This window comes from Lolium perenne, chromosome 6 (genome assembly GCF_019359855.2).
Source record: "Lolium perenne isolate Kyuss_39 chromosome 6, Kyuss_2.0, whole genome shotgun sequence".
In the NCBI taxonomy this organism is placed as follows: Eukaryota; Viridiplantae; Streptophyta; class Magnoliopsida; order Poales; family Poaceae; genus Lolium; species Lolium perenne.
In genome coordinates, this window is record NC_067249.2 from 207,303,690 (window position 1) to 207,327,072 (window position 23,383).

The 23,383-nt window shown below is 46.3% G+C and overlaps 1 protein-coding gene and 1 long non-coding RNA gene across 31 annotated transcripts; one reads left to right on the forward strand and one right to left on the reverse strand.

The window, feature by feature from the left end:
• Positions 1–1,375: 1,375 nt before the first annotated feature.
• On the reverse strand, positions 1,376–17,987 carry LOC127306271 (uncharacterized). Of its 30 annotated transcripts, none has more exons than XR_007854564.2 (19): positions 17,460–17,987; positions 16,473–16,658; positions 15,951–16,378; positions 15,280–15,419; positions 12,001–12,154; positions 11,160–11,242; positions 10,957–11,015; positions 10,268–10,299; positions 7,582–7,628; positions 6,011–7,322; positions 5,765–5,927; positions 4,659–4,861; positions 4,165–4,442; positions 3,827–4,072; positions 3,254–3,307; positions 2,985–3,112; positions 2,256–2,297; positions 2,104–2,133; positions 1,376–1,911 (listed from the first exon to the last, which is right to left on the reverse strand). It is a non-coding gene; the product is annotated as an uncharacterized lncRNA (long non-coding RNA). The 30 variants fall into 30 exon arrangements; XR_007854563.2 differs by having other exon boundaries at positions 2,256–2,307; XR_007854559.2 differs by having other exon boundaries at positions 2,104–2,297.
• Positions 17,988–20,339: 2,352 nt separating this feature from the next.
• Positions 20,340–22,307, forward strand: LOC127305297 (G-type lectin S-receptor-like serine/threonine-protein kinase At2g19130). The gene has a single exon (XM_071822835.1). It carries the CDS (start codon positions 20,411–20,413, stop codon positions 22,286–22,288), a length of 1,878 nt encoding a protein of 625 aa, XP_071678936.1. The 5' UTR covers positions 20,340–20,410; the 3' UTR covers positions 22,289–22,307.
• The last annotated feature ends 1,076 nt before the right edge of the window (positions 22,308–23,383 follow it).

Genomic DNA, 23,383 nt, shown 5'->3' on the forward strand with positions numbered 1-23,383 from the left:
AACGAAATGGATATCTCAACTATAGGCCATCCATATCGGAACAACTTAAACAATATAAGTTGAGCATCCTCTCTAACTCTCTCTCACTTTTTTCGCTAACTCTTTTTTCTTTCGTTTTTCGTTTCTTTTTCTTTTTCCACTCTCTCATTGTTTTCTCTCTTCCTATCACACGCGAAACCCGCACGCGGTGTGTCACTGGGGCCCTCTACTTATAGAGTTGGCTTGCAAAGGTTTGAAGTTTTAGAAGGGAAAAGATTGGTTGAGAGCGGGAAGAAGAAGACGATGGGAAAATGACTAACTTGGATCCTCCCATGATGATCTTCCCCTTGATTGTTGGGAGCCATCATGAACCGCTGAGATCAATTTGCCTGCCTGTTGATTGTGGGGAGCCAAATCAATAACGTGGGCTGTGTGGTGATTAAATGACCTATAATTACGGGATGGTGGCTCAATTCCCCAGAGGTAGTAATGGGCCGTGGTTTTCCAGGCGTTTTTTCGGAGGAGAGAAGCCGATGCTATGTGACAGGTTGAGGTCCTCTACAGATGTTGTAGGTCTTAAATCCACCATTCACTCCAATCCAAAGGTTCTTTTTTTTGTCTTCCTTAGTTCTGTTACTAATTGATGAGTAAGCTGGAAGATAGAGCTCCCTATGTAAGCTGGAAGATAGAGAAAAAAAAAAAAATGAAACTGTGTCTAGGAGGAACTAGACACTTTTTGATATAGTAGAAGCGGGACTTGGCGTGACAATTCCGAAATTCGTCCCTGACAGGAATCGAACTCCGGTCGTTGGAGTGCGCCACTGCGACCCCAACCACTGGGCTAAGCCCACGTTGTCAAGCTGGAAGATAGAGGTCCCTATGTAAACATCATGGTTTTCTACTACCTGGAGAGCAAAAGTAGGAGCTGTGGAGGAACACGTACGATGTCCTGAACTCTCGAATTGGGCGACGAGAAATTGCTAAACTGCACATGGGTGCGAGGTGGGCAGGATCCTGACCTCCGACGACACCGTCTCCATTGGGGTGTACTTCACCTGCACAACTGGAGACAACCGAGCTGGCTGGCTCGAGAAAACTGAGAACCACAGCCGCGGCGTGAATGGTTTCCTCAACGTTTCTGCAGTCGGCCAATGTGTACAGATGCTGTTTAGAAGAAGTAGCTCTCAACGACGGTGACGACATGGTTTCCTCAACGTTTCTGCAATCTCTGTCGTTACCTCTCTCAAACAATGCGCAGCAAACAATGCCTGGTGGCCGACGGTTGAACAATGCCTGGCAGCTGCCTACAGAGTACCGGGTGGCCGACGGTTGAACGCGTGAAATATATTAGCAAAATGAGCAAGCCTAGTACATCAAAACATATAGTGACGGGGACTGCCGATCCAAATAAACGGTTGGTCTTATATATTACATCACCGGTACAGTAATAACCCTACAACAGATGAGCCTCTACAGATGAAAGACACTCGTTTTGCTATTGCCTTTTTTTTTAACAAGCTATTGCCTATTCATCCCTACTAAAACTTGGTGTATCCAGCAAGCCACAACAAGATCGAAACAAGTACAAACTATTGGCCTTCCACTGCCAGTATGAAACACACGCACCAAAGTTGATATCTACATCTGGGCTTTAAAATCAAGAAAAATACATCATCTGGTATCAAATTGGGGCTCAACGACTAGCAACACATGAACTCCAGCCATTCCATGGTTTCTTCACCACAATGACATGCTATCCAATCAACAAGGATAACAGATGGCTGCAATGAGCTAGATGCTGGGACATCATGTCCACTAGTTTGCGCCACGGAGGCGAGGAGTCGTCCGCCTCCAAGCCATAGCCCAGCAGTGGCCAGGGCCTGAGCAACACCCAACAATGATCAGGGTCCGAGCACTGGAGGCCGAGGTGAGCTGCACGAAAAATCCGTCAAGTTAATCCATCCAGCAGAGATCAAATGAGAGAGTTCATGACCACTTGATGATATATATTCCTCAACTACTTATTAATAATGCCTACACCACACATGGATCCATACTTTATTACTTGCTGCACAACAAAAAAGCCAACAACATTAAGAAGAATAAATTGAGGAAAGTGCATACCGGTTCTTCATATGGACGAAAAGGCGCTAGCTAGTCAAAGTACACAAGTAGGTACAAATCAGAATGAGATGATTAAGATGCCTAGGAGCATACTTGAGCGATTGAACTCCAAAAATTGCACAAGGTGTTTGACTTGGTTCCAAAAGAATAACCTGGAACTGCCACCCCGACCAGAAACTTAAACCAGCCATCTACTGACCAATGCTTCGGCACAACAAAACACTGTTAGGAGTTGACCATACAACTTAAACAGGAATTTAAAGAATAGACAGGAATTGATGAAGAAAAGGTCCTAGTTTATAACACGAGCGCAAACATGGCATCTACTCATCCTCAAATATTTCCGTAAGGTACTAATTAATACAAGGCGACAATAAACAAGAGCCATCCAATATTCACCCGAAGGCAACAATTAGCAATACAAATCACCCCCAAGCCATCATCAGTTCGAACTTAGAAAAATATAAGTAACAAAGCACCCAACAACTAAAACATCACATTAATAAGTTCTTCCATTCTCCAAAAAGAACAACAACAAAAATCTCAATACAACTTTGCTAATGGAGTTCAGCTCAGTATGATATGCTCCCAACTAAAGCATCTACCTACACTGTTTAACATTCACTTCGTAATAATGCAGAAGCGGCCGAGCAATTCTGATCATGTTCTCACAGAGAAATTTGCAGAGAAAGTCGGGGTCTCATCCAAGAAGTGAACTTGAGACAGATTTGTATTTCATGAAACAGGAAAAATAGCAGTGGCATATTCTGATGCCAATAAACAAAGTAATGAGAAGGAATTTCTCATAAAAGTGCTCACATTCAATTCTTTTAGATATCACATTCATGAATTAATTATAGTCAAACATATAGGACGTTTACCTTCTACTGGCTCCTCGTGAGGTACTTGTTGACCTTGATATCTGTCACTGATCCCTGTACGAGACCTTGACGCTCAGCATGCGCACAGACAGAGGCCCCATGCAGAACTCATCCTCCTTCTTTACCTGCTGCCACAAAGGAGACATCAAGAACAAGAGGGAACTATGTCAATTACTACTTTTAACCATCCAAAAACAAAAGCTAGTTGAGACGATGAGGCCTGTAAGCCAAATAAACAGACGGGAAAACTGTGAGTTCCGGATGCTTACACTGGCAGCGTCTTTCTATGCTATCGACGTCATTGCTCATGGGGCGATGGCGATCTGGATAGGGGACAAAACCGAATCAGCAACACTTATGAGACACCGAGAAATCCGCACACACAGTACATTGACAGAGCACATACTGTAGTCATATAGTTTATCAATATGTTGTGAAAAACATTCCGATAACCTACACAGAACTACTACTGGTATGTAAGATTAGGTGAGAAAATATGAATGTTAATTCTCTGTTGGTTCTGGACTGTTCTATCTAATTATCTATGCCTACAACCATATAGTTCCTAACATGATAAGATCAAAGCAAATCGATCTAGTTCCCAACATGATAAGATCAAAAGTAATTAAAATAAACATAAGTGGTTATATGATGCAGGTAATGCAATAGTGGTCTATTATCAAGCATAACAATATTCAGTAAAGACTAAGAATATTAAGATTCAGCAATGTATGGGTTAATACATGTACATTCATAACAGATAATATCATATTTCCAAGCACTGTACAAAATAAATTTTATTGAAAAGATAGGAAGTTTTAGAAACCCTCCAAAGAGAAAACCTGAAGGACACTTTACGTTTCATTTCATTGAAAAGATAGGACGTTTCACAACCCTCCTAAGAGGAAGATTACAAGAGGAGTGCTTAATGGACGTCCCAGGTCGTCGGTAAGAGGATACGCAGTCCCAGGGTGCCAGCTCTCAACGACATCCTGGCTTCTTCCTTGATCAGGGAGACGCTGGCACTGCCGGAAGGTTGTGCTCCCTCGAAGACGCAGTCATTCTGTTGCTTCCACACCATGTGCTGCCTGGCATCATGCCACCAGTCGAGGAGGGAGGTGGTGTCATGGCTTGGTGAAGGGCAAGGCAGACACATCCAAGCAATGATTGCATGCCATACCTGTCTGCAAACAGGCACTCGATGATCAGGTGGTGCATGGTCTCAGGTGCCTGGTTGCACAATGGGCAGACAGTCTGGTGCGGCAGCCCTCTCCTGGCCAAGCGGTGACAGTCCAGCAGCGGTCAAGGTTGGCGAGCCAGTGGAAGAATTTGACCCGCGGCTGCGGCGCCCAACACTTCCAGATCATCCTCCACGATGGTGAGGTTGTGGAGCCATGGAAGGAGGCCAGGTAGCATGACTTTGCCGCTAGCAGTCCACTTCCATTGTAGGGTGTCAGGCTCCTCGGTCAGCCATGACAACACAAATGATGTCAGTTCTAAATGAGACTTTGCAAGAATAAATTCGGAGGAGAACTGGCCCATCACATGACACACCACAGCACCTGTGTATCTACCACATGCTAGCAGGTTTGTTTCGTCAAAACAACACCCATGTGTAAAGTAAACATCATGGTTTTCTACTACCTGGAGAGGAGAAATGAGATAGAAACTCACGAAAAACATGGAAGCAGAGAAGAAGGCCACCGCTGCCATAGTTGGGTCACGGTGAACTCGCGGCCATCGCACGGTGGCAGGAGCCGAAGAGGAAGTAGATGAGGTAGTCGAAGCCGAATGAAGGCCAGGATTAAAACAATGCATTTTGCGCAGGAGGCTGCGGCCAGCACCACCGTAGCCAGAACGTGCAATTGCACTCCTTCCTGAACAAGTAGATTACACAGTTGAATAACTGATATGATTTTAACTGAACTCAGATTGAAAAAGCAAGGTATACTGGGGCTGCAGCTAGAGAAGAAGAAGATACTAAACAACTAGATCCTATGTTAATTTATGCCCACACATTAGTTTGATTACAACAGCTATCCTCAAAAGAAACCATGATGGTCAACGGATTAATTTTAGCAACAATAAATTTGGGAGAGGGTTTTGACTTAAATCCACTCCACACAGCAGCACCAGGACGTCTACATGCCTCCACGCAATCAAAAGAGCATGTCTTTAAACATGGCAAGTGCCAGATCAGAGAACACAATGCATTCAAGCTGACCACAATCTATGCTCAGGTTAAAAAATTAGACAAAAGATGGAAACCGGTTTCTTTCTTTACAGTTAGCCACAATTTCAAGTATGATGAGTGTATAACTTGTACCATACAAATAATATCCAAGAAGCCAAATCTCAGGTATTGTCACTACTATTCCTGGAATAAATTTTAGCACTCACGGATACTGGACATTAGCAGATTAAATATAGACAATGCAAGGCAGTTGTAGGTGCAACCAAAGCTTAGAACATAGCATTCTAGATGTTTGTTCAGTATACCCAGTTACCTCAGTAGCAAATACCTTGTGATTTTACAAAAGAGAGTAAGAATGCCAGGTTGCTAGTATCAATATTTGTTTCAATTCCAGACCACACCAATTCTATCATAGATTTGACTAGGTTGCTAGTAATGATTCAAATCCAACTTCGAATGTGACATGCTTCCTGACATTTATTTGATCCAAATTATGAAGAGTGGTGCCTCCTGACTTGGACACGTACCCTATATACCGAGTGCCCAAAATACAAAAGGGGATAGGATGGATTTAGGTTCAACTAACCTCAACCTCATGGAGTGCCACCAGATATAACCAAGTACAAATAAGCAGAAACGCTGGTAAATTCCAAGTTTGATGACAAACCTGTATCTTTATGTCACCAAAAATATGATGCACTGCTCGGCACATCCTCAATCATCTCATCTTGCTCCATAGTCCATGCTTCCTGACTTAGCAACGACAATAGTCAGCAGGCGTCGGTGTGGAGCTAGCCAATTTAACACACAGAAATACTTTGTCAAGGCCTACCTAACAGCCTAACACGATTTAGTTATGTACAGCATAATTCCGTGGCGTGTCTGGAATTAGCTGAAGTAGCCTTGAGAAGTTCTCTCCTTGTACCAAAAAACAAAATTGAGCAAAGTAACAGCAGTTCACCAAAGTAACAGGTGATGCAGGGATCAGGCCATCGGAGGAACACTGCAATAAACTAACTATGTGCATAGCCTAGGCTATGGACAGATTACCCAACATATATGGCATATATCGATCTAACTTCAACGGTAAGGTTTCGTCAAAAATTCAATATACAGAACAAGTGAATAATCTGTTCCCGATGGAACTTATTTACTGGTGGAATATCAAAAGAAACAAAGAATAGCAAGCAATGCAGTTTGGGCCAGATTGGTATCCACAACCATACAATCGAAAATTATCAGATAAACATACTAATGCATTGCATAGTAAAGTATGGTCAATCGTGTTCCCAAATTATACAGAAGTCGACGGACTTTTGTGCATGGCATAAGCAAGAATTCCTAAAAATATATAATGCACTTTCAATAGATAAATTGATGGATGATCACCCAAACTGACCAGTTACATGATTAGTCCATGCAATCCAAGAGTAAATAAAATTATCAGATTAACATACAAATGCATTGTATAGTAAAGTATGGTCAATTGTGTTCCCAAATTATACAGAAGTCGACGGACTTTTGTGCATGGCAGAAGCAAGAATTTCTAAAAATATATAATGCACTTTCAGTAGATAAATTGATGGATGATCACCCAAACTGACCAGTTACATGATTAGTCCATGCAATCCAAGAGTAAATAAAATAATCCCTCCGATTCATATTACTTGACATTAGTATGGATGTATCTAGAACTACAATATGTCTAGATACATCTATATTAGTTGCAACTAATATGGATCGGATGGAGTAGTTTTCTTGGCTAACTTCTCAAGTACTAAACCACATTCTTTTACTATAATAAGAAGGCATCACAAATTTTAGTTGCATGCCAATTAGAACCATATGGTTATTACTAAGAAACTTCCTAAGGCGCGGGAGATGTGTGGCACCTGACACGATTCTACACTAAGCTGTCATCAAAAAATTTAAATGCTGGCACATCCCATGGAAAGCTCAAGAAGATGGTGCCAATGACACAATGCCGCAAGACTTTTTCCAGAAGAATAAGGACGTGATACCGGCATGTCCATGCATAAGCTGCAGCCGACGATGGATGTAGAAGGACCCATGCGAGAAGAATCAATCAAAAGTTTCCAGTAAAAAGAGGCTAGACAGGGACATGCTTGACCGACGGCTCTAACCTGAAATATCAAGTAAAAAAAACTTCACTGTAAAATATAGTAAAGATATGTAATTAAGTCACACGAAGAGACAACTTAAATATTTTCAATTTGTAATTTGTTCATGAATATATGAAGCAAACATGTACAACTAGTGGTACGGAAATCTCTTGAGTTTCGTGTGTCAAGTATAAATCGAGGATTTAATCCACTACTCACTGCTACCTGGGCTTCCCTAAATTGAAACACACAAAATTACAGGGATATAGAAGTATCGCACCTGCAAATCGGGGAGGAATACAACGCCTGAAGTTCACAAGATGTTCCCTATAATAGGACACTCTAGATTAGCACAGGAGAATAAGAGCATTGGTAATTGAAAAACAAAAATTATTAACATATTGTTCAACAGACAAACACCATTCTTTCCAGAATTTATAATATAGGGAACCATAATGATTGAACAACATTACTCTTACCAAATTCAGCTCGACAACCAGACAAACCAAAATTCAGCTCGACAACCAGACAAACCGACATCAACACCCACATACATCAAAACCTCGATTGTTAGCCCCCCTCCAGCTACTCTGACGACCTTCAATACTGGTGGAAGAGACTGAAGTGTGATGCTGGTTGGAGATCAAAGCTTTTCTTTCATACATTTTAAGGATATTTGTCTAGTACTCATAAGGGGCTAGTAAACAGGGCATAAGGAGCTAGTGAACAGGACATATGTCCTACATGAAGTATGATAATTACATATTTATACGAATGAAGCCTGGTGATCAGGGGGTACGTGAGCACCCCTTCTCTGCCCGACACGTGTCTAACGGCGTTAGTATCTAATCAGTGGTCTCACGTCACGACACGAGCTAACTCAAAACACCTTTCCCTCCTCTGGTGACTCGCTCGAATCGAGCCGATTCTTTACATGGCTGCTCCACCCACCCCTCACCCCATTTCCTCCATGGTCCTGGCGCTAGTGCCCTGAGCAGGGGGCAGCGGGCGGCAGCTGCCATGCGCGCGGGCGCGATTGGCGGCGGAGGATCTCGCGCCCCTGTGGGATTGGAGGCGGCGGGGTCATGGGGACGGTGCGGCCTGCTCCCTTCACTCGATTTGGGCCGCCATGGCGCTCCTCGAGCTCCCTTTGACCTGATTGGAGATGCGCGTCGGCACGGGCAAGCGACAGCAAGCTCGTCTGCTGGAGGCTATGGTCCGCCTCTTCCCGGCCGGGCGGAAGAGATACATGGGCGCGCGCGGGAGCCTTTCTCGTAAGATCAAGAACCGAGGCCGGGATGGCTTAGCAGCGAGCGCGCGCGGTGGCAAGCATGGAGGATTGGTGCAGCCAGCTCCTAGGGGATTTTTCACTCTTGTAAGCAGAGATCCTTTTTTAATCATTTTTGTCCCTTCTTCTATTTTTGGATCTAGAAGGCTGAAGCTCAAAGAAGTAAATCGATGCTGGTAATATCTGCGCAGACACTTGTGTGGATTGCAGGATTGGCATGTATTATCAATTGACTTCGTGGATTTTGTTTGGAATGCTTTGTTTTTTAGAACAGACTCTATTTTGGTGTTCATCTGTCTACAGAAAATTTAAGAATTTATTGGCTCTGCTCCTCCGATTTTCTTTAATTTAATGATGAGTGGCTACAGGAGATACTGGTTATCTGTTCTTTGTTGAATTTAGGAGGCGCGGTGTGGGGAGCGGAGGGGGATGGGGGAGATAGGATCGATGCGATGCGGCCTCTGCAAGACAACCTCTGAACAGGAGCGTGTGTGTGCAGCTCCAGGAGCCTTTAGCAGCGTGCGTTCCTGGCATGCACCGGAGGCTGCGATGGGCAGGAAATGGGAGCTGGTGGCGGGCATGGACAAGGAGGCGGCGAGCAGGAAATAGGAACCGTCGGCGAGCTGCACGGCCTCTTCCTCCTCAGGGGCGCCCTTGAGCAGCTCAGCATCCACCGCGTAAGGCTCGTACCTGGCGGAAGGTCGGAGCACGCCCCATGCCCCACACAAAGAAGAGGAGTCGGCGGCGAGCTGCACGGCCTCGTCGTCCGCGGTGGCGCCCTCGAGCATTCCGGCGTCCCGTCGCCGGAGCGTGCCGTCCGAGGGTAGCGGATCCCCTCATCCATGTGTATGTATTGATAAGTTCTTGCTGAGGAGCGCGCCGCCGGGGATGCCGATGCGGCCGGCGGCGACGTGGACGGCGAGCACGACGTGGCCGGCAAGGAGGAGGAGGCGGCGGAAGGGAGGAGCATGGCTGGCCAATTGGAGGAATATGTACGGCCGGATATGGAGTTGCAGGGCGGATGGGGAGAGGAAGAAGACTAGGGGATGCCATGGCTAGTTCGGTTATGTGCTAGTCTGCTGCAATACTCACCTCACATGGTGCACAAGACGACAGCTAGAAAACGTGTTCACGTCGTTTGGTTGCCGTGAGATAAAAAAGGAATCTAAAAGCAAATCCAACGGTGTCTAGGGGGTGCTCACGTACCCCCCTGAACACCAAATTCGCTCTCTATTATCAAATCACAATTTATATGCATAAAAATTATCTCCGAACAAAAGCAACCATTACAAATGCAGGTTGCAAGAACAAAAGAGCTTTTATCATAATCTTGTATTGTATCCCTCACAAGAGTATTTTTTTACTTGATTAACAAAATTCAAACTGAATATATGCACGAAACAACCAAAAAACGAATATAAACTTATTAGTGCAGATGTAGCAGTGGGGGAAAGGGGGTCTAATAAAGAAACATTGCTACTACAGTAGTGAAGGCATCCTGTTGTTTAACTGATTTCAGTAATCACAGTTGCATTCATTCCACTGTAATCAAGCCCACTAAGTTAGATGCTTAATTTTTCAGTCAGATGCATCAGAGTTAAAATAGAAAACTTATCCAGTTGCTAGTAATTGGGTCTATAACATACTTTCCATACAACCTTTGCGGTAGGAGACACACCTTGTATATGAAGAATCCTAGAAATGTTGGACCTGCAGCAATAACGTGCATCAGCGTGTTAGAATTTAAATTTAATTGAAAAAATCAAAAGGAGTGTAAATTCCATCAAATATTTGAAGCAAACCTAGAACAATTGCAAATAAGTGTCATATATTGAACTGCTGGGAAAATAAACCAAACCTCTTTATTTTCAGAAATGAACCAGCAGGTGCAAATTTTCTACTTAAAACACATGCAGAGCATTTGAACTAACAATGGAATCCAACTGGCCAACAGCGAGAGTAGTAAGAAATCCCATTAAAATTTTACGGTAACACTTAAAATGTAACAAATGCTACTGCCATTGTGTACAAATGCCTTTTAATTAGTCTTTACTGACTATTCGAATTCAGAAAACTATAATACTACCTCTGTCTATAAATACATGTCTGAGATTTATTTAATTTTGAATGTATCTAGACGCTATTTAGTATCTAGATACATCCAAATTTAGACAGATTTCAGACATCTATTTATAGATGGAGGGAGTACTAAATTGTAAATTTACGAGATATGGGTAGAGGCAGTAAACTTCTTGCATGTTGTATCCATTTACCATGACTGTGAATTAACACAGTACTTCCGTCTTACATAGCTTAACAAAAATAATGTACAACAAACAACCTCAAGGGTCAAACATGCAAACATACCTAGTTTAGCCAACTCTCTAATGGGTGCAAGAACCAAGTCTTGAGGGAAATGACATCACCTACCAAAAGGAAAAAAAAAAAAACATAGTTAGGAATCAACTAATTATGTTGCTGCGTTACATGTAGTTGCAAAAACAAGATAAATGTGTATCCAAGACTCCGCCCTTCGTTCTTCTCAATTATTTGCTTGATCAGGTGTATACCAAAGTCTAATGCCTTCTCCAGTTCCCGTCTTTGAACTTGCAATCAGGTCACTGCCATCAAGGGTTGGAACCAATACATCCCTCTGGAGGAGACAAGACAAATCAGAAAGCGACCAAGCAAATAAACACCTTTCAAAACAAAACAAACACAATGGAAATATGTGTTACATATTACATGTTACACATTTTGTCAATGCCCTGATGGGTATAACTCAGACAATGTGATAAACCTATAAACTAAAATATGAATGGAACAGGATACCTTCTGGTCAAGGAAACAAATGGTACAACTGTACCCAACTATTGTTCTAGAATAGCATATCTACCAATTTGCAGGCACCGTGTGGTGTTTGTAGGAATATGGCAATTATGAGTTACAATGTAATACATCTCTAGGTTTTGCCAAATCTGGATACAAGCTGCAGTTAACATTCTATGGCTGATTGGATATTGATAGTCCAATCATAATTTGGGTGAAATGTTATTAGGCTCAAGTGTCAGCAACTTCATTTTAACACTATTCTAGCCTTTCAGAACAAAAAGGAGTAAGATCCACTTATCATGCACAAGCCTAGGCACATCAAAATACGATAACACCTACTGAATTCACCATACCAAATCCAATAGACAAAAACCACTCCACTCCCCTGCACCTCTGAACAGTCAAACCTGCTCCGAATTGCATCACCAGGCTAACAGCAATTGAATCAACTACAGTTTTGTAGCCTAAATTACTTCTGACCAGCACGATCAGCTGCCCACAATGCCACCACAAGACACCAGTTTGGCCTTGGAATTCTTGGAACTAAAAGAAGAGGGAATTTAGCAGATGCACACATACCTCGAGCATCACCGCAGAAAAGCTAGAGCCTCTTCATGGTGTCAGGGTACGAGGCAGCGAGGGAGCATCACATCGGTGCTGTGGCCAGCAGTAGGTCGAGGATGTCGCCAGTCAGCTCCAGGTGGAAGCCACCAACAGCTTGGGGAGGTCAGCGCTGCAGAAAGGGAATAATAACGCATAACACATACACTGATCGTGAGAAACACACTACTAAACATAAATAATGACATAGCACATATGAAATCTAGGTTTAGAGCATCATAGAAAACAATTAGGAATCAAAGTTCATGATCAGTTATGCATATACAGAGTCCTGCTGTAATATATTTAACCATTCATATACAAGCATGGCTAGTCCTGAACATGAAAAGGATTCCAATAATGGACAATAAAAGGACCTATGGTTATCAAATTTCCATATACGAGCATAAGTGGCTTATTGAAGTGACTTCATTACAAGCTAGATCTAGACAACAATAGACTGCTCTAATTCTGAAAACAAGTAACATGTTAGTTGCTCACACGTATCACTTTTAACAAAAACAAAACAAGGCTGAGATGAGAGGATCAATAAACATAGAGCTTCCACATCATTTTCAAATCCTAAATTGAACTTTTCAAGCATGGCATGTGCTCCAATTACAACAGTGCTCTCTATTTCAATAATAGCAACACCAAATTGTTATCCAGAGGGAGCAATCATCACATCTAAAACTAAGAATCACCCCTTATATTGTGGTAGTTTACCCACCATTTTTTTTTCGAGAAAACGCAATGACATTGCGTTTCTTTTCATTGCAAAGGAGAAGAATAGTTTGTTACAAGATCACACCTCCATGGAGGGTGAAAAACAACCGGCAACTAACAGAAAAACTAGTGCACATCCCAGTCTACAGGTAACACGGCGCGAAGGCCAAAGGCTCCAGCTCTCGCCCAAAGTGCCGCCTCTGCCTTGATCTTGTCATTCACTCTCTGGATGGACGGCTGCTCTCCATCGAAGACGCACGAGTTTCGGTGCTTCCAAATCAACCAGGGCACAAGAAGCGTGGCGGTTGCAAGGCCTTTTCGCATTGGCTTGGGTGTGTGCTGCCTTGCAGTAATCCACCATTCGTGGAGGGTAGGCTCGCTGTCAGGAGGTCGACAAGGAAGCCGTAGCCAGGACAGTGTGTCGTACCAAACCTGCCTAGAGAAGGGGCAAGCCAAGGTGAGGTGATGCATGGACTCGGCCTCTTGGTCGCATAGCAGGCACCGAGGATGGTGCTGCAGCCCTCGCCGTCGTAGCCGCTCCGCCGTCCAGCACCGGTCTTTGTTAGCCAACCAATGGAAGAATTTGACGCGCGGAGGCGCCCAAGTTTTCCACAGCAGCTTCCAGGCCGGGCAAGCCCTGGACCCCTGGAATGTGCTCCGGTAGCAGGACTTTGCCGAATAAACGCCGTTTGCACTCCATCTCCAGACGATCTGATCAGGCTGGTCTGTGAGGACAGTCGCCTCCACCCGTGTCCAGAGCATAAGGTACTGGCCCAGCTCTTGGAGTCCAAGCACGCCGTGGATGTCACGCGCCCAGCTGTGGTCGAGCAGCCCATCTCTGATGGAGGTTGCCTTCCGACGTCTCTTAGGGATACACGCGTATAGCTCAGGGGCGATTTGACTGACAGAGCGACCGGCGATCCATCTGTCTTCCCAGAATCTGGCGAGGTGTCCGTCGCCAACGATCATGTGCGTCGAGGCAAAGAACAGGCTCTGCTCCTGGCGCGAGAATTGCAGCTCAAGCCCACTCCATGCTTTGACTTGATCCGTTCTGTTATACCAAAGCCATCGCATCCGAAGCGCGAGCCCGGCCCTCTCCATGTCCTGAACACCAAGGCCTCCAAGAGATAGAGGCCTGCATACAGCTTGCCAGTTAACGTGGCAATGCCCGCCATTGGCCTCGGCGCGGCCGTCCCAAAGGAAGCCTCTCTGGATTTTCTCAAGGAGCTTTAGGATGCATTTCGGCGGCTGCAGCACAAGGATCTGATGTAGGGGGATCGCAGCCAGAACAGATTTCACAAGGACTAGTTTACCCACCATCACTTGAAATAAATGAAATAAGCAAACACAAAGACGTATTGGGACACTAAAAGAGGAGTGAATCCTTAGAACTACATGGAAAATTAATGAAACAAGTGAAACAAAACTGTATTCAAACAGATAAACTACCAGGACCAACCATACTTGCCAAATGCAAACCCTGATTAATTACATAACCAGTAGTGTAGTATTTCTGTAGTGCCTAACCTAATGCAGCAGTGGTGACATCGACTGGGGACATGTACCCAGTCCATGATGTCAGCAGTAAAGCAGCAGGAGCGACTATACATGAATATTAGCAGAGGCTCTATTTTTTAACATGGTCAAAATAGGCAGCCTAACACATGCACTTACTCTGCATCTTTGCACAGGCAAAAGTACAATCTCCGGAGTGCCTTAGAAAGAGTTCAATATTCAGTTTAAATGTTTCAATGCAAGCAAGGGCTCAATCATGATCGCTTGCAACTGTATCCATCATGCAAGGCTAAATAAAATAATCTTGGTATCTACTTGTCTATATGCAGCTGTAGATTACATATGTACATACCCCTACTATTTAACACCATGCTTGGTATCCCATTAACACAGAAAAAAAACACACACCATACTCTATAAAATAGTTTGTGTCATGAATACATACTTGATTTTCTCAAACATCTCACTGTCTCATGGATTTTTCATCTGAATTGTGTAATCGTAAATCAATTTCATTTGAATCATCATCAAGCTTTATTGCTACTTCTTTTCTTGCATGCATATGTGTTTTGGATAATTATCAATTTAAGACAATCACGACTGGATTGGCTAGTGCTAGTATATCATATTAAGACAAACACAAATCGCCTTATTCTTCTCGTTTTTGCAGCAAATTACCTCCATTCATTTTTAGCTTGTTTTGGTGGCACATTGTGATCACACTCAGTCCCTTCAACATAGAGTACTAATTAGACTACGACAATAGATCATTTCAATATATATGAACTACTAGCCTGAGGTAGTCACTGGCTCGCTAATATACAACCCTTGCATACAAAATTTATGTAAGCCAGCCTCTACTCAAACGAATCAGAACTAAGCCAGTCCAGAATATACAAACAACAGTTCTCAAGATCAACTCGAAAAGCAGTAAAAAGCGGCACCAAGAACGTATTTTTTTTACAGCCGAACAATGTCCTAAAACACACATAATAGACGAGGGATAAGATGTTTCACCAGCTGCACAGCGGGGGTAGATGCTGTCTTGCTCCCGGCAATGACATCGGAGGAGACTGCGAGGACATGGGAAGGGCGCGACCGCCGTCGCCAGGACCTTGGCAGCGGTTAAGGACACCACCACCACCATCTCCTCCTTCCTGCAATTACAAGATTACACACAACATTTTTAAAATACTACACTGCACAATTAGTTCTTGGAGAAGTTATTTTTAGATACTAGGAGCCTAAAGCATGGAAAGCCAAGTGCAGTTCATTGCATCAGCGTACACTCACAAATAAAACTGCGTGCCAAATCACCATGAAATAAGAATTCAGACTTTTTTACAACTCGCGTAAGTGTGAGATTGCATCAGGCAGGCTAATTGCTCAAAAGCAAAGAATCATCTGCACATGTTCTACTACTTAAATGCTACAGGCTAAATAAAACGTAGAAATCAATTGAATTTGAACTTGAGTTATTAACGCTCTAACAGAATCATTCTCCTAACAGGCCAGCTATCAAGTTATTCGAATTATTAAAGGCTAAAATGATGTTCCTAGATTGCTATGTGTGCATAATTTGTTCTTGGAACCCCCAACAATCGAAGCAAGCAGAGAATATCCGATCTTTGTCCCATAACAAGCCAGCCAAAATAGGATTGCAAGAAATGTGCATGTACGACGATCACCTGCGTGTCCAGATGGTGTTGCAGACATGGAGGGAGCCATCCCTGACAAGGGGTGGTTGTGGTTAGTTCATACACTGCTGCGAGTGGACGACGTCGAAGAGCAGCAATCATAACAGCTCAGAGTGCTGCCCCATCCCCGCTGGATTTCGCAGCCACCGGCGACAGGAACATGGCGGCGGCGAAGGACGCAGCCACCAGGGGCTTACGCCTGCTGGTGGGTTCTCCCCTAGGTGACTCGCGACGCCGGCGTCGCATCCTAATGGCTGACACCCCACGTCGACACCCCTAATGGCTGCCGTAAGGTCAGTCCCACTCCCTGTACTGGAAATTCAGGCTTCGATGACAAGACAACACTGTTGTATGCTGGTTCTACAAACTTCTAATAACCAACTCCGCTCAAGGAATCCGTTTCGCTGCCCGTGCTCCTCCTGCACATGAGTTTGCAGACAAGGATCAACAAACCAGTGGTCGATTCTGAAGTTTGCAGTGAGAATATGTTCAGTACTAGAACCATTTGATTACCTGGAGATGGTGAGGCAGGTGGATGTGTAAAGCTGGATGGCGGAGAGGTAGGACGTAGCCGAGGAGGCGGACAAGCACGGCGAGGCTGTAGACGCTGCTCTCAGCAAAGTGCTCCCGCACGTCAGCCAATGCCAAGCAGTCGACCGCGGCTTTGCTCTTCTCCGTGTCCGGCCCATCCAAGCGTTCCTGGTAACCAAAAAGAAAGATTGAAAATTTCATAGTAGATCAGAGCCATTGAATTTTCTGAAAAAAAATAGAGAAATCGCTGCCCATGGTTGAAACGTTGGGGTTACTTAACCCATTCAACCAGGAACAAAATAAGGACACAGATCTACTACTGTAAGCAAAACAAAATGCATACAATTTCACTTCAAAAAGGCTATTGGTTCTTCAAAGAGATCGCAAGGCTTAAACTCCGATGATAAGTTCAAATTTTAAACTGTAGAACTTCTTTTCTTCTTAATGTTGGAGTTGGCTGGTTAAATTATCTGAATTTATCTGAACCTTTTATTTTACACAAGGCCTTGCCCTTGCATAACCAGCATGCATAAGCTACTGGGTGGCATACACGTGCAATATGATAACTTAATGAAGATACAAGATTACCAATGCGAAACTATAGTTGTGAGGGACATATATAAATTCAGTAGAATATTCGGCACATCTAAATGTACCTATCATTTCTGGTCAGCAGCATTTGCACAGTTAGCTGATTAATATGATCAGTCTACTATGGCATATCAGGTAAAGAATTAGATTGACTAATGAGAAATAGCCGTGTCGTGCAGAAAAATGCATGATCAAGCCACTGTCCGATAATCATATCCCACTCTCCACTAATCATATCCCACTGTCCAAGCAAACAATTATGCAGAACAATACGCATGTGAGGAAAATCTGAATACATCCATTGTCAGTAACGTGAATAAAGATTATTTCTAACCCACAAAGAGAATTTCAATCAACGGGATTTGGAAGAATGCTCACTGGGAGGCAGCAACAGCGGCACGGAGAGGTGGATGGTGTCGGGAGCAGCAAGTCCAGCCGTCCAGGGATGTTGCCGGCGTGGGGAGAAGGTCGGAGAGGTGGTCGCCGGCTGCAGCATCCTTGTCAGGCCATCACCAGGCCTTCCTCCTCACATCCCCCTGCCGTTCATGTCGGCGTCCGGCGGCGCCGAGAACCACGGTCTGGCCGTCTTTTTTTGTCCCAGTTGATCGGGCGGCCGCCACACAGATCGGGCCGGTGATGCGGTGAAGGGTGGCCGGCGAGGGAGGGAGGGGCCGCGGTGAGGGGGAGGCGGCAGAGGGACTGCGTCGGCGGTGAGATCGATCTGGGAGAGGAGACGTCGGGGAGAGGAGGGTGGGCAGCTGCGTATCCAATCCAACAGAGTGAGGAATGGTTGGAGTCTGGGCCTCTTAGGATTATTATTAGGTTGGGTTCAGCAAGCAACGCAATTAGTGTGAGGGTTGGCCACTGCGCAATTAGTGTGAGTCTGGGGGCGCCTCGAGATCTGAGATGAGGGCTCTGGCCGATGGATTCAGCTCAGATGGACGGCTCGAATCGAGTTCAACATGATGATCCGCATGAACGCAATTAGTGCGATCTAATTGGCTCGAGGGATTTGGGGTCATGACCGACAATTCGGTTTTTGTATTTCGGTCTATTCAAAATCCGATCAAACAAAAATGAAGACCGAGATATACTTGCTCATTTTACTACCCGACAAGTTCGGGTACCTAATAATTCGGGTTCGGGTTCGGTCATGACCGAACATCATGGTCAATGTTGTCAACACAAATATTAGACATTATTTAGTAAAAAATTAGCAACATTGTAGATGTATTTTGCATGTTTTTTCATTGCATATATTATTATCAGATTGCAGGAATAAACATTGAACAATCTAAACAAAAAATTTAAAATCCTACAGAAGTTTGATCAAAATTCAAGAATACCACATCTCACGCCACGTAAAATTCGGTCAGTTCGGTCTATTCGGTTCTTGGAATATATAACCGAATTGACCAAACTAAATTCGGTCTATAAAATTGTCTACCTAATTTTTCATCGGTCATTTCGGTCTCGGACTTTTCGGGTTTGATCTCGGTCTTTTCGGTTTTGGTAATGTAGGGTTACCATCAGGAGTCTATCGAACTAGAATTTTTTTGAGGCCGCAACGAGTCTTGGAATTACAAGGATTATAGTGTAGGCTTCATACCTTGAGTGAAGAAACATTGGGTTTGAGATGGCGGAGGACATGCGGTGGAGTCGAGACCACGACACATGCATTGGTGTGATGCCAATTTAACCCGGCGACATGATATGCGTAGTCGAACGCGAATGAGAAGACGCCCATAGCTAGAGAAACTTCCAGCCGAAATGCTAGACTCTAGCTAGCTAGTGCATACTTTGTTCAGAACCTCGCGACACCGAAGGTGGTAATACCATTGGCCGATGAACTTCGCAAAGACACAATAGTACCGAGTAGTGCCTATAGCGAGAGTACATGGCATCATTGTGCATTGTCAGTGAAGCCGAAAGACAACAAGTGATTGAGACTATATATCATGAAACATCGAGGTGTCATCACCATGGTCAAAAGCGGGCGCCACCCGCCCCGGCCAACTTTGCATGGGGCTACATAAACAACAGATAGTACTAATGTAGGGTTTCCAACAATTTTAAAGTTATAAAGAGTTTTCTCGGATATGCCTAACGAGGATTTCGTCGAGGCGTGGCGGGCCCGGGGATGACAAGGATTCTAGTGTAGGCGTGCATACCTTGATTGAAGCGGCATAATGACGGCGAGGGAGCTATGGTGGAGTTGAAACCGCGGCACATGCATCGGTGTGATATCAATTTCGCCAGCAGATAGGTGTGCACGGCTAGGTTTATTTTATCGGCCGAAAATTGCGAAATGTGGCCGGTAACTGTGTAAGAAAATACCGGACGATATTTACGGAAATTTTAATTGGATGAAATGTTAAATTTAGTTTTTGAAATTAAGATGTGGGTTGGTATTTGGAACAATACGTACTTAGGGTATGTCAAGTACTAAGTAGTATTACCTAGGTCCAAACAAAATATGCGCGCGGTCGTCAACAAGCATGTGGCAGTATGTTGTGGATTAATCCGTATATATGGATGAAGTGAGTGGTGTGGTGTGGACGAGCAGGTAGCTAGGTAGGTAGGAGATGGATGGATGAATTAATGGGTTTTTGTTTTGTTTGAGGAGTTGCATGGATGAATGTTTGTTCGGCGTGCGCGACCTTCCGATGGACCGATATGCATGACGATGGATTACGTACGTACGTATGCGCGCGCGCTGTTTGGAGAAATTAATGACGGCGCCCGCCCACCGCGAGATGGAGTGTCAATTTTGTACGGAATCATCGATCCATCCAAGTAAAAACAATTCCTCCGTCACGACTACTCCTGCGTGAAAAGGAACGCGCACGGTCTGCGCGGCTCTGGCCTACTGTACGTCACGCGCGGGCGCGGCCGCTCAATACTGCACCGGACGAGTTCAACGCCACACTCACCGTGCACCCGCGCGATCACCTATCAGCCGGCCGGTATCTGCAATGCCGCCCGCGATCGGTACGCACGTGTGTACGTGATGCAATTCGTACGCGGGAGCTTGCCGCTCACGTGCGCGCGCGGTCCACCACGGACGGATTGCGGGCAACGCTCGCACGGCCGCTCAATAACGCAGAGCGAAGCAGAGTGCGAGTCTGCTTGCCTCAACTACCGGGTCCAACACCGCGGTGATCCGCGACAACGGCAACCTGGTTCTCCTCAACGTGCTGTGGCAGAGCTTCGACCACCCGACGGACACGCAGGTGCCCGGGGCGTGGCTCGGGCTCGGGGAGAACAAGCTCACGGGCGAGTACCAGACGCTCACGTCGTGGCGGAACTCCCAGGACCCGGCGCCGGGGATGTTCACCGACACGGTGGACCCCAACGGCACCAGCGAGTTCTTCTTCCTCTGGAACCGCTCCCACGTCTACTGGCGGAGCGGCGTCTGGACGGGCCGCGTCTTCGCCGCGGTGCCGGAGGCGACCAACAACGTCCTCTTCAACCAGACCTACGTCGAGACGCCGGCGTACCGGCGCGTCACCGACGTGCTCTACGACAACGCCACCATCACGCGCAGGGTGCTCGACCTCACCGGCCAGACCAAGCAGTACATCTGGGTGCCCGCCAGCCTGAGCTGGCAGTTCTTCTGGGCCGCGCCCACCGTGCAGTGCGACGTCTACGCGCTCTGCGGCGGCTTCGGTGTTTGTGACCAGAGGGGCCAGCCGCCGTGCCAGTGCCCGGCCGGGTTCGCTCCGGCGTCGGAGGGGGACTGGACGCTCAGTGACTGGAGCGGTGGGTGCCGCCGGAGCTCGCCCCTCACGTGCGCGCGTAACGGGTCGACCACGGACGGGTTCCTGCCGCTCAATAACGTGAAGCTCCCCGACGACTCGGTTTCTTTTGGCGCCGCGCAGAGCGAGGCAGAGTGCGAGTCTGCTTGCTTGAAGAACTGCTCTTGCCAGGCCTACACCTTCTCCGGTGGCCGGTGCGCCGTCTGGCACGGCGAGTTCCGCAACCTTGAGCAGCTCCACACGGACTCCGGCGCCTCCTCCGGGTCAGGCATGTATCTCCGGCTTTCAGAATCCCAACTGCATGATTTGCGCAGCGCAGACGACAAAGGGAAGAAAGTGGTTAGAACGCTGTGGCTTGTTCTTGCCATCGCATTGGCCGGCGTTGCAGCATTGGGCGTGTCCTTATTTCTAGCATGGAGGATTCTTCTAGCCCGGCGGCGGCAGAGGAGCATGTCAAGCGAGAAGGGCTCCTCCCTGGCCGTGTACAGCTACGGCGACCTCCGCGCCGCCACGAAAAACTTCTCCGAGCGGCTGGGCGGCGGCGGCTTCGGCTCAGTGTACCGCGGTGTCCTGAAGCAGAAGCACAAGGGAGGCAGCACGACGACGACCCAGGTGGCCGTGAAGAAGCTGGAAGGGCTCCGGCAGGGCGACAAGCAGTTCCGGACGGAGGTGAGCACGCTGGGGCACATCCAGCACGTGAACCTCGTCCGGCTCCTCGGCTTCTGCTCGGCGGGCGACGAGAAGATGCTCGTCTACGAGTACATGCCCAACGGCTCCCTCGACGGCTACCTCTTCGGCGGCAGCAGCGGCTCGTGCCCGAGCTGGCGCGAGCGGTACGAGATCATGCTCGGCGTCGCGAGGGGGCTCGTCTACCTGCACGACGGCTGCCGGGAGCGCATCATACACTGCGACATCAAGCCGGAGAACATACTGCTGGACGCGGGCATGTCCCCGAAGATCGCCGACTTCGGGATGGCGAAGCTGGTCGGGAGGGATTTCAGCCGCGCCCTGACCACGATGCGGGGCACCATCGGGTACCTCGCGCCCGAGTGGATCTCCGGCCAGCCCATAAGCGCCAAGGCGGACGTGTACAGCTTCGGGATGGTGCTCTTCGAGCTCGTCTCCGGACGGCGCAACTCCGAGGGGTACGGACGACGTGACAGTGGCAGTGAGGTCGAGCCGGCGGCGGGGTCGTCGGCGTTCTTCCCCGTGTGGGCCGCGGGGAAGGTTGTGGAAGGGGAAGTGGGCGCCGTGGCTGACCCGCGGCTGCGCGGCGACGTCAGCGAGGAAGAGCTGGAGCGGGCGTGCAGGGTGGCCTGCTGGTGCATCCAGGACCAGGAGGAGCACCGCCCCACCATGGCGCAGGTCGTGCAGGCGCTGGAGGGCGTCGTCCACGTCCACGCGCCGCCCGTGCCGCGACGGCTGCAGCATCTCGTCTCACTCACCTAGTAAATGAATCAAGTTCAGATGCCGATCGGAATTAGTGTCAGTAGTACTGATTGAGTCGACCGCCTGGTGCCGTGGCGCGGTCGACCAGCTGTGCCAACAGCAAACTTTTTTAAAAAATAAAAAACACTATAGTAAATGTGATCACGTTGCTACTGCGGAATGTTTTTTATTATATAATATTTTGAATCCATACCATACCTAGAAATACTAAAATTAGCAAACCAACAGAAGAACTTCTGCAACGCACCACGCCTTCCACCCATCTACAACTAATAAACATAAACACACAACAATCGATAGCAAAGCACACAACAACCAATATCATTTTCTCCATAAAAAAAATGAGCGACTTAACTTTATCTAGGCATATTTTGGATAGGAGGTAGCAGCAACAATCTGTTCTATCTCTCCTTTTTTCGAAGAGAATTCGTGAGAGATGGCTGCACAAGCCCTACAATACATCACCTGCAATGAAGAATTCATCAAAAAGAGGTGGAACTATATCAAATAAGAGACCAACAAGTTTTACGCGGCAATCAACCATGTCGTTAACCACCCAGTGAGCGGAGTTGCTGTTGTGGAAGCGGTAAGGGTACCATAATCATTCCATCCATGTACATGCATGCTTGGCATACCCAATCCTAAATTTTGCATTTATAGGTCCCAGGGACTTGGCCCTTGGAGTATTTCAAGGCAAAATATAAGAAGGGCCACGAGACTACCATCAACTCTGTTTTGGCCGTTGGCTTCGTGTTCCTATGTCCATGGTTCTTTGATGTTAGGGGACATCCGAATCATGTTGTATGCCCCGCAGGGGTGCTTATGCGAGAACTAAGTATTCCGTTGTTGATGGTTGTAAGTTAAAAGAAATTGCTAAGTTTCAGCTAGCGGAGACGTAGCTTATGTCTCAGTCACGTGCTCCAGCGTTAGATTTTGTTTCTGTTTGAAGATTCGTGTTTGCTACTATTTGTGTTTTGTTTATACCTGCATTGAAACCCGGTGATGTAATTTGACTCAGACATAAGAGTCAACTGAGATTTAGAGAAACCCTAAGTTAAAGCTAGATTCTGCTTGAGACTTTTGTCTAAAAAAAAG

Bases quoted from the DNA above. Each gene is read 5' to 3' on its own strand.
- LOC127305297 (XM_071822835.1), top strand. From the start codon at position 20,411: ATGTTCACCGACACGGTGGACCCCAACGGCACCAGCGAGTTCTTCTTC.